This window comes from Eurytemora carolleeae, unplaced genomic scaffold (genome assembly GCF_000591075.1).
Source record: "Eurytemora carolleeae unplaced genomic scaffold, Eaff_2.0 scaffold95, whole genome shotgun sequence".
NCBI classification, from domain to species: Eukaryota; Metazoa; Arthropoda; class Copepoda; order Calanoida; family Temoridae; genus Eurytemora; species Eurytemora carolleeae.
Genome location: NW_019396113.1, coordinates 195,487 through 207,631, shown reverse-complemented (window position 1 = coordinate 207,631; position 12,145 = coordinate 195,487). Strand labels below are relative to the sequence as shown.

The following is a 12,145-nucleotide window of genomic DNA, read 5'->3' as shown; positions in this document are numbered from 1 at the left end:
ATATTTTACCAAAATAATTCAAAGTTTGAAGTATCTGCACTTTTGAATTATTTTCATGAAAATTTTAAAGATATTCAATTTTAAAATCAACCTTTTTTTAAAGCAAATTCTAGGGGGGGGGGAAATAACCCCAATAACCTTCCTTATTTGCGCCACTGGGCAGAGGCTCAAAAAAGTTGCGCCCTTGCCGCGTAGTTACGCGTATGCCTTATAATTCAACGCGGCATACGCGTAACTCCTTTGAGCCTCTATCCCAGAGTTATTGTGAACACTTCTTGGTTGCACCTGTCAAACTCGAGAGCAATGCTGAAAACTAGAAAATAGCGCAGAGTAGAATATTGAAATTATCCCTGCATTACATGCAAAGCTACTCCACACAGCTGCAAAACTGGCTTGAGATATCCACTGTTGATGACTTCCTCGATATTAAACGGATGGCAAGGAAAAAGATATGAGAACGAATATATTGGAGATGATATCCACATGGAATGTGTTGGAATCCCTGGAGGTACTGTGAAATCACTCCATCATGCCTTCTGCTGTGAATACTCTAACCAGGATATCATCGTAGATGTTCTCCTTGTTGCTGGTCTAAACGACATACTGCGTGATACTGAACCTGGAGATATAATTGAAGAAATGAGAAGATTCAGAGCATCAGTTTATGGGATGAAGAAATTAAAGCATTGTTCTCCTGGAAGCTTTGCTGCTGCATGCCTTCCCCTACCTCCTAAGATCGCAGTTCTTCCTAAAGAAAATAGAAAACTTAGGTCAAATAAATACGACGACCTATGTCTATTGAACGAAATGATCAAGATTTTCAATCGAGAGGAGACTATTTCCAGGATGCCTACTGTGTGGGCTCCTAGGTTTTATACTTGGGGCCTGAAGGATGTTAAGAACAAGAAAGGAGTAAAGATTGGTCCAAGAGAAAGGCTGGCCTCCAAAGTAGGAGTCAGGAAAACTCATTACAGAGAAGATAAAGCCTGCAACATGCTACATCTCAGTGATAAAAAGAGGTTAGACATGGGGAAATCCTGCCTCAAGTACTTCATGTACATCTACAAGATCATCATCCGAAATGATTCCCGTACCTAAGTTAATTAAAACATTCAAGAACTGAAACTTGCTTAATCCAAGCTAGCCAAACCCTGTTGTTTTTGTTGAAAACTAGGAGAATAATACTTGATCCAGAGCTGTGCGATAAGCACTTATGCATTTTAGCTCTAGGCGTTTATGCAATTACGCCCTTATCAATAATTTTTGCTGATTTTTAAAGTTTTTTTTCTCTCGTTATTCTTTTATTGAATATATTATCTTTGCTAAAATAAAAGGGCGACCAAGCCACTTTACAAATTCATTAATCCATAGTTTTTGCAGATTTATTAAAAGTTTATTTCTATTTCTTCGAAATCACGTTTTTTACTTTATCTGAAACTATAGAGGGAGAACAAGCCACTCTATACCTATAATTATATTTTCAGTGTATAAGTGTTCTTTTGTTTTTAATAAAGAAGAAGAAGAATATTGAAATTAGGTTCTAAATGTATTCTAGATTGAATCCGACAATATCTACTTGAAAATCTGTATTAGTTTTCTAGAAACTTTCTTCAATGTGAATTCGATCATTTTTGGGTTTGTATTACAAAAACTTTTCAACTTATAGTGTCTTTTTTTACTTTATTATTAGAACGTTAAGCTGACAAAAAAAAGTATAATAAATAAATAAAAAACGTGTGTTTTATCAGGATAGAAAGTAACTAAGCTAATCCTGTGATATGGGAATCCCTAATCAGATTTTGTCAAATAGATTATCAAGCACATTAAATGGTAACGTAGAATTTGACTCACAGTACTGCTGAAAGTATCAAGAATAGTGATAATAAAACGAAGTGCGTTTCTTACCTTAAATTGCACTTTTTTGTTCTTTATTTTCTGTTTTTACACTTTTGTATTTGATCTTGCAAAACATGTTAACTAATGGGAGAAAAAGTTGTTTTCCTTGTTGTATTTGACACTTGTGTCGTCATGTATAATTGGTCCATTTCTCTGTTGCCACCTAATGTACTTAGCCAGGAAGTTTTAAATGAAGTTTCTAAAAAAACACAATCTTTTTTCCCTCGATAATTCATTTAGTCTCTTTGTATTGTTTATGACATCCCCTTTGCCCTTGCTTGCCAGTATTAATTAAATTAGATTGACTATTTTCAATTAGTTTTTTAAGAACTTCAGTTTTCACAGATTTAGGTAAATTATTTCCTTTTAACAGAATTATATAATAGTGTCCCAAGAAACATGGTAATTCAGTGACGAATTCGATATTGTCTTTTTAAATAATTCTTTGATTTAGTATAGTGATACCTAATGAGATTGCTGTAATCTGTAAGAGTTTCGTCTGCTATTTTCCCATTTTGTTTGTTTATGTATTGACTACAATATGCAGTATACAAACAGAGTAAACTTGTCCGTCTTCACTGTTCATCTTGTGGAGACATTATAGACACATCTTAACAGTCTTTTACCCTTTTCATAAAATAAACTATAGCAGATACAATAATATTATTGGTTATGAAATTAGGTAATACAATGCTAATTCATAACAAAGACTATATCGAATACGTCATTGAATACCCATGTTTTTTGGGACACCCTGTACATTACAATATACACTGATATTGAGGATTGTCTTATCTATGAAATGTCCTATCTGTATAATGTCCTATAGTGAAATATCATAATCTATGAAATGCTCTCACAAAAGCTTTTTTGCAGTTTTTAAAAACCAATTCACTTTATTTTTAAATATATTTCACAATAATTTAAATGAGATGCTGATTTTAAGTTTTTGAAATGGATAACGTTGAAGGACTTAAAATAATAAATACATAATATTGCTGGGATTAGGAAGAGGATTAGGATTAAACTCCGAGGGGATTTCCTTGGACAGGGCTCACTCTCTCGCAGACACCCTGTAAAATAAATATTGTTAACATACACCCTTATAACCATTAATTATACTCTTAAATTTGACCCTTCCTTTAAAAAGGAAATAGAAACAGGGATTACTATAGTGAGAAAACTATGGAATAGGAAGACGACTTTAAGACTCCAATGAACAGAACGAACCGAATTGTGTAGTTTAAAATGATTTCACTTTATAAGTGTTTAAAAATTTACTTGTAAAGCTGTTTGCTTTAAACCAACATCAAATGCACTAAAGTTTTGTTTTAATGTCGTCTTCCTATTCTACAGTTTTCTGGTTGTTACTGTACTATATATATATAAGTGTACCTCTGAAATTTTAGCCATTATCTTGAAGTTCTCCAGGTTGGTTGGATTCTTCAACATGTTCAGGTTCCTATTGATCCTCTCAAATGCTTCATTGCACCAAACCTGAACAAATGCACAATTACTGATTAGACTTTGAGACCTCGTAACATCAAATAGTATTCAGTTTTCATTGAGAAAAGCCACGAGGATTGAAACTTAAAACTAAGTTGTGATTGAAAACATGGTTTTAAACTAAAATTAAATAAACTTCAGTTTAATGAGATATTTTTCTTTGAAAAGCCTGTAGTTAATTTTGTAAGTTTACAATGTTGTTGACACAAATAAAAGAACAAAAGGGATATTCCTTAACTTTATTGAATAATAAAATCAAATTTGTTTTAACATAGTGACCCTTAAAAAGGGGTTATCTAAACGGTTGAAAATGAAATAACATTGATTATTAGTGTTGAAAGGAATGGAACAGTTGGAGCTTAATGATGGTCAGCTTGCAGGTGTCAGCATCTTGGCAGCAAAGGGTTCACATCTAGGCGACGGTCCTGGAGGGTTTGCAGTCTGTAACATGTGTGGGGAGGAACGATTTGCCTCACATACCACAGGACATGCGACTGTTTTGTGGATTTGGACATCTGGAGGCTTAGACATTAGCAGCATTCGTTGCTAGAGTAGGTATCTGCAGCAGTATGAAGGAGTTAGTAGTTCCTGATCGGAGGTGTTCACATCTCGACTTTCTAAAGCTAACTGACGCTGTTCTCCACGAGTAGAGGCGGTGAAGAGAGGGGGGGGCATGAGGAGACACATTTGGAGCGGATATAGTTTTATGTATTGTAAATCTTGCGCGGTCAACTTCGCTACACAGTAGTAATCGTCTTCGTGTTTTCTTGAATTTGTTACAAATGTACAATGTAAATGTAATTGATGTGATGTATGTAAGCCGAATGTTACATCTATTTTAGAATACAGGAAATTATTTCAAATTATTTATTTATTTCAAACTATTTCCAGAACGAGGTATGCAATTTCATAAAAATAAACTTATACCTTGGTCATCATTTCTTCGTGGTGAGCTGATTCTAGGCCTTCGTTCAGGGATTTAGAGCATCTAACAACATAGAAATTAATGTTTAAAGTACGTAAGACGTAATTTCAAGTGACCCTTCATAGTTAAAGACTTACAAGGGTCTGGGTACCCTTAAAACTGAACAGATATCATGGAGATATCCTTGTTTTTATATTAAAAAATGAACGTTTACTGGGTTTTAAGTGACTTGCGGATTCAACTGTACAACTTGTACACACATGGACAAGTACATATCTATACCTTGACAGTACACAATGGGTACATAACAATAACTGGAAAGAACACAGAACAATAAGTTCTTGATACCTGGACAGTACAAAGGTCATATAGTACATAACAATACCTGGTCAGTACACTGGCCATGGAGTATAAATCAATACCTGTACAGTATACACTACACAGGTCAAAGAGCACATAATACCTGGAGAGTACAAAGGTCATAGAGTACATATCAATACCTGGAGAGTACACAGGTCATGGAGTATAAATCAATTGTCACATCAGCCAGTCTGCTAAGAAGGAATTGCTCATTAATAATTCCCTTTCCTAAAAATATAAATATTGTTAATTAATCATTGAATCATCCCAAATACAAAGATTTCAAATGTGACGATTCCAAGTATAACATAACAGCTCCAGCTCGAGGAAACAGACAGTATAAATTCCGTACAGTCGTCCTTAAAATTGCAGATTTTCCGATAAAAATAGTTCTCACAGAGCATTAAGAAAATTATTTCATTACCCCATACCCCCAATAGGGCCTCAAAAGTTTCAATTTGACAAATACTTTGTGAACATAAACGAAGGGTTAGTGTTTCAAAAGAATTTGGATCTAAGCCAGTTTAAGTGTCGACTCTGCGTTTCAAAATATATTTGCAAAAAGAAAACCTGAGTTGCTAGGCGCACTCACAACGCTCTAGACTGTAACAGCTGGGTTATATTGAATTTAAAATTTGGTTGTTGAATAATTCTACTGTTTTTAACCTCGATGTTTACGTTTAATATTTCCAAATACTTCCTTCAACCCGGAATATTTCCTTGTTTATTAAGTAAATATGTTTTAAAGAAAAACCGCGACGAAAATTATCAAATTTTTGAAAGTTAAATGAAATATATTTTGAAATAAATCATGTTATGTTTTTCAAAGCGTTCTCTGCTAGATTTCTGATATTTTTACAAATGTTCGTTTTTTAATTGACTTGATGGGTCTTTAAAATATTTATTTTCATTTGCTTTTTCTCTGTGAAAGTGACTTGCGCATTTCTTGCTTAAAAAAAGCAACGGAGAAACTAAAACAATTTTAAACACTTTTCAAGAAAAACGACAGTATTTTTCACGTTTATTATCAGATTAAGTTTTCAATGGTATCTCTGTAAATCGGGCATTGCAATTTTTGAACTGAGGTTCAATTGAAATTACGCTTACAGTCCCTTTGGAAGATGTCGTCGTATTTCTGCATCTAAAAGGTGTAAATTCTCTCATCTTCCTTCCTTGAATAAATCCGCAGTTCCAATTTTTCAATTTTCAGATGAAAACCAAAACAAGGATAATTTTAACAGTTTTCAAAAGTTTGATTGGTACCGTTGTGAATCAAGCCTGAAACTCTTTAAAAAGGGTCTATCTTATCGATAGTTGTTTTGATAATACTTATACAGTAAATAACATAGATTAGTACTCATAAACTGTGGAATAGAACGACGACTGTTAGACTCATGTTATGCTAGTCAAATCTCATGTTGTATGTGCAGTATACATACAGACCTATTTCACTTTCTAAATTGATTTGAAAGCTTATATTTACTTACACTACCATGTTTAATAAATGTTTCTCTACAGCTCCACCGAACATAATTACCCCTGTACACACTTACCATGTTTAAAAAGAAGTTTCTCTACACCGCCACCGATATATCTACCCCTGTGAACACTTACCGTGTTTAAAATGAAGTTTCTCGACACCGCCACCGAACATGTCTACCCCTGTACACACTTACCATGTTTAATAAGAAGTTTCTCTACAGCTCCACCGAACATGTCTACCCCTGTACACACTTACCATGTTTAATAAGAAGTTTCCCTACAGCTCCACCGAACATATCTACCTCTGTACACACTTACCGTGTTTAATAAGAAGTTTCTCAACAGCTCCACCGAACATATCTACCCCTGTAAACACTTACCATGTTTAATAAGAAGTTTCTCTACAGCGCCACCGAACATAACTACCTCCATGCACACTTACTGTGTATAATAAGAAGTTTCTCTACAGCTCCACCGAACATAACTACCCCTGTGAACACTTACCATGTTTAATAAGAAGTTTCTCTACAGCGCCACCGAACATATCTACTCCTGTGCACACTTGGCCAGCTGAGTCAACTAGGTTGGCGTGAACCTGAACACAAACAAAACGGATGAATATAATAGATTATCAAATACAAAATAATGCTTAGTTGAGATGCTTCACATAAACACATATATAGTAAGTGTTCAAAAGTTCAGTAATGCTTTGTGCATGACAGTAGTTCAATCTGCAAAGCAAAGTTCCTCCCATTGCATTAGAGATAAACTGTCGTCATTTATATTAGATTCCTGACAGTGATCGTTAAGTATGAAATAGTTATAGCAATGATTTAAGGATTGAGATTTTGGAAAATGACTTAATTAAGGATGAAGATTCAGGAAAATGAGTTTAGGTTGGGGATTCGTGAAAATGATTTAATTAAGGATGAAGATTCAGGAAAATAAAAATTATTTATAGATTGGAATTTTCTGGAAAATGATTTTAGGATGGGGTTCCTTCTGAAAATTTTATTTTATGATGAGGATTGAGAAAAATAACTATTAATTAAGGATGGGAATCTGCTTGGTAATACTTTTTGGACGGAGATATATGGACACTGGACAGGACATGATTTAAGGATTAAATCACTTATTTTTCATGTATCTCTGGTTAAAATGTTTATTCAAATAGGAAGAATAGAACCAACCTTATCTGCAAGTGAGTTTCCTGGTCCAATTCCTAGTCCACCCTTTGCTCTCTTAGACACCTGGTCCAGAAGGACTCCAAAGTTGGAGATAGGGTCCTAGAAACATAAAGATGAATAATCTAGACACATTGAAAAGCTGGAAAACTAATTAGATATCTATTACTATTAAAGAAACAACCCGAATATTAAAGACTCCCTGCGGGTGTTAACATTATTATTCTCATATTTTTTGTTATTATTTTTTCACTATTTTTTTATTGTTATCATTGTGTAATGGTTTATTATTATTTGTGATATTATTATCATCGAAAGTATATTTAAGCACATGACTATTTGAAATAAACAACTTTGATAATGTTTTCTTGATGTTATCATTCATTCATATTGTGTTTACTGAAGTAAAAAATCCTGTGCTTCCAGAAATTGCAGTGTTTCGGATCCATATCATTCGGATCCGGATCCGGATCCGCGGATCCGCATCCGTGATGATGGATCCGGATCCTGACTCTGATACGGATCCGGATCCGGATCCGAGGTAACTTTTGATTCTGTGAATCGGATTTTCCCTATTAAATGTTATGCAAGGTTATAATTTATAAACTATAATAATCCTAAAGTTAAAAATGTCGTCATTACTATTATATAAATGTAAACATTAAATTATTAAAGATAATTTTGAAAAATTTTCGTCATGTAAATAATACATTTACGAACCATTTTGATTTATTTATTCCATGGTTTTGATTAATTTTTGGCGCTTCCCGGATCCATATCAACGTTTCCTGATCCGGATCCGGATCCGACCAAATGATACGGATCCGATCGGATCCGGATCCGGATCCTTGAACTCTCTGAGTTGCGTGCTCAGTAGCCTTGGTGATCACAGTTCTCATGGTTCCAGAGAGTGCGGCTCCCATACCAAACCTAGACATTATCTATATAAAAAAATAATAATTTTTAATTGTTTGTTTAAATGGCCGATCATAACTCATAAAACACAAGACATCAGACATATCTAGGCTGGCTTTTCGAAATTGGTCACAAAATAGGTATTTAACATATTGACCAATTTGTCTCAAATTTTGATTAAAGAACTCGACCTTAGGAATGTTCTTAGCTTGGCTTAAACATTCTAAGTTGAGTGAGTGGACATTTATAGGGAAAGTTTTGTTTTTAAGCTAAGCTAGGCTCTCAAACTAGTTTAACATAATAAAGAACTAATATCCCCGCCTCAAAAAAAAACATCTTATAAAATTTCACGTCAATTAATATTTATCAAATAAATCTTCAAACCCATAAATTAGAAATAAAAGTACCAGTAGAGCAACATTCAGAATCTAAAATTAATTAGAAGAAATCTGGGCGCGAGGTCTTATGGAAGCATAATAGTTAAAAATGAATATTGACTTCACCTGCCGTTGTTAAGTATAGCCATAGCAACCTTGAATCCATTCCCAATACCACCAATCACGTTCTCCAATGGGATTGGTGTGTTCTCAAAGTACACCTCAGCAGTATTTGAGCACTAGAAGAAAAAAAGCAGTGCTTAGGATCCGGATCCGGATCCGCTGGATCCGCATTATTTTGGCTCTTTGGATCCGGATCCGGATCCGACCAAATGATACGGATCCGATCGGATCCGGATCCGGATCCGAAACGCTGAAAAATTGAACAAACATTTCCACTTTTTTTATTTCGCCAATTAAATAAAAAAGTCTGAACTAATAAAAATTAATCGAAAATAAATTGTTCGTTGGTCAAAGAAACGATATAAAGAAAAAATCTTATTAATTAGGAAATAAAATTTACCTTGACAGCCTTCTGTAGTTCCTTTAGATGACCGCCAGCATACTGGATTCCGGTCAGAGCAACAAACAGTCTAAAGTCAAAACATTTCTTTTTAGACTTAAAAAATTTGTTTCTATTAATTTTTGTTGTTCATTCTATCTTTTTTTGCAGAAAAACTGAGTTTAAGATGTATCTTTTCAATTACTCCCTCTCAGAGTTTCCATCTACTTATACTTATTGTTAAGATCTGTTTTCACGTCCCTCTCCCTCCCCCTTCCATTCCCTCTCCCATCTTTTTGACAGTTAAATTAATACAGGATCTATTTGCCCGCTCTACAGTGATAACCAGTTTAACACGGAATAAAACTTGTTCTTTGATATTTGAAATTGTTAGGGAACATGAATGGTTGTGTATATATCATTTTTCGGATCTTGTCTTAATTTTGTTTAGGTAAATTATGTAAATTATTTTTATTTTTGTAAAAAATGTTTGTCTTTCAAACTGTAAAAAAAGGGGTTTATCTTAAGATTCACTTCAAGTATTTAGTGATGATAATCGTTATTTTAGAAATTTGAAAAAAAAACTTACAACACTTCAAAACTGTATTCGGGTCATTAAACTATATTTTTATCCTAGATTAAAATTGGAGAAACGACTCAAAAAAACGATAATTTCAAAGAGTTAGTCTTTTTAAAAATATGTTTTCTCTCAGGGTCAAAAATTGGCAATTAGCAAAGTAAAAGAAGCAAATGTTTAGAATGAACATTTGCTTTAATACACTGGGTCAAATTTGAACCCTGAGAGGAAATATGTCAAAAAAAAAACCAAAAAACGAATCAAAAAAATTAGCAACACTCTATGTACAAACCTGAGGATATCGTTTGTTCCCTCAAAAATTCTGAAAATCCTGAGATCTCTCATCACCTTCTCCAGACCCAGGGATTTCATGTATCCATTTCCTCCCAGAACCTAGAGGATAATATCATAAGGTCAAAACTTTTAAATGTTAGATCTACTCGTAACACAGCTCTACCTTTCTTAAATAATTTCCCGAAATTTCCCATCTTTAATTGATAAATTTGCTCGAACGCGAGTTTAAAATTTCAAAATTTAGGGTAATAATAAATAATAATATTAACTTAATCTAGAGCTTCGAATGTTCGAATTTTTTTTATTTTCTTTGACGGTTAGCTAAATTAATAGAAACTTTTCAGGTAAAAAAAAATATCAAGATAATTATATCAAAATCAAGGTAATTTTATCAACAAATCCACGATACACGATGTTTATTTACCGATAATCGATAAAAAAAATATATCTTAAGAATAGGTAAGAAATGGGGGGGGATAGATGTCAAATATAGGCCCCTATCTAGTGGGATAACAAGAGAACTTAAGAATTAGTTTATAAGCTTTAGAAAATTGTCAATTTTTTTATTTTTTGGTATACAATTCCTTCAAGTTTTTGCTTTTTAAAAAGTTTTCTTTAACGTGCGATTTTAAATTCATATGATATTGCTTCATTAATATCCATGTTTTACTAAATACAATTTAAGAGATGACCTATATTTTTTAGCTTTTAGGAATTAACAATTTTTGGATCCTCCGAATTTACCTGGATTCCCTCATCGGTCACATACCAGGCAGCCTCGGAGGCAAAAATCTTGGAGATAGCGGCCTCCAACTGGTAATCATCATAGCCTCTACATATAAATATGTTACAAACAGGAGTATATCCGAGGCAACTATCTCGGAGGTAACAGCCTCCAAACGGTAATCATCCTAATTTCTACATATTAATAAGTTCTAGGCAAGTTAATTTCGGTGGCAAATAACTTTTAATCTGTACATAAATGTTACAGAAAAATGGATATTGGAGGCAAATATTTTGGAAATAACAGCCTCCATCTGGCAATAACTATAGCCTCTACATTCTACATATTTCATTCTCGGTTTTTGCTTTGTCCTTTAAATGTAATAATAATGATAATAATAATATATTAATTAACTTATTTCCAATGTAGATGTATTAAAAGTTAAAAACCAGAAAAGATTATAATTACAAATCATTACAACACAACTACTTATTTCATATACTTTAAATCTATCGAATCTGAGCCCGCGATTTAAAAACTTCGACTCGAGTCGTAATTCCTTAAACTCGACTTTAAGACCCAATCTTTCACCCAACTCTGACGACAGCTTGTATCACGTGATTAACAGCTGCAAGATCTTCGGCTCGACTTCAGGAGTTAGGCCCACCGACCTTGGTTGGTTTCAGTGGAGAATAAGCCTCAATGACCAATGTTGAGTATTATTCTTTAAAAAAAATCCCGGAATGCGTCAATCCTTACCATGAAAATCCGCTAAATAGAATATTAAACCGTTTTTTGAACTCAAATCTGTGGAAATTAACATGCAGCTTGAATCCGAAAGCTCAAGCCGTAAATAAGGAGCAACGACAGCTTAGACCCGAGCCGTAATTTTCCAAATTTTTTAAATCGCGGGCTCAGATTGTAAATTATTACATATTTACCTATCCATGGTGCCAGACACCATATAGGCCATGGACTCAGTTGCGTAGTGGATCATGGACATCCTAGATCACAGAATATTCAATAATTTCTGATAAAGTCAGTGCTTAGGATCAGGCCGGATCCGGATCCGCAATAATATACGTATTTACAGTTTATCAACTAAATCATGGAAGAACAACTGTATTTGATGCTTTCAATACGAAAATCTTTGAGCGCTTTCAAGTGCTGACGCAATTTTAACTGAACATCCATATTATAAGGAACCTTAGTTTGAGGGAAGATGAAAAAGGTATTCTTGTTTTTATATCCAAAATTAATAAATTAATAATTAATTATCGTTTCTCATTGAAATTTACTAGCGGACTAATCCAGCAGAAACAAAGAATAAGTTGCCATGTATTTCTTCATTTATGGTTTTAACCAAGTATTCATTCCCCCAGGCAGCAAAGGGTTCACATCTA

General features: G+C 33.7%; 1 protein-coding gene across 1 annotated transcript in view; it reads right to left on the bottom strand.

Moving 5' to 3' along the window:
- Positions 1-2,772: 2,772 nt before the first annotated feature.
- The window catches only part of LOC111695316 (very long-chain specific acyl-CoA dehydrogenase, mitochondrial), a gene marked incomplete in the record, with an annotated part of 11,902 nt that continues 2,529 nt past the window's right edge, over positions 2,773-12,145 (bottom strand). The window contains 9 exon segments of the mRNA XM_023464590.1: positions 2,773-2,969; positions 3,292-3,393; positions 4,330-4,390; positions 4,828-4,915; positions 6,674-6,764; positions 7,360-7,455; positions 9,169-9,238; positions 10,017-10,117; positions 10,763-10,850. Coding sequence (XP_023320358.1) covers positions 2,919-2,969; positions 3,292-3,393; positions 4,330-4,390; positions 4,828-4,915; positions 6,674-6,764; positions 7,360-7,455; positions 9,169-9,238; positions 10,017-10,117; positions 10,763-10,850 — 748 coding nt within the window.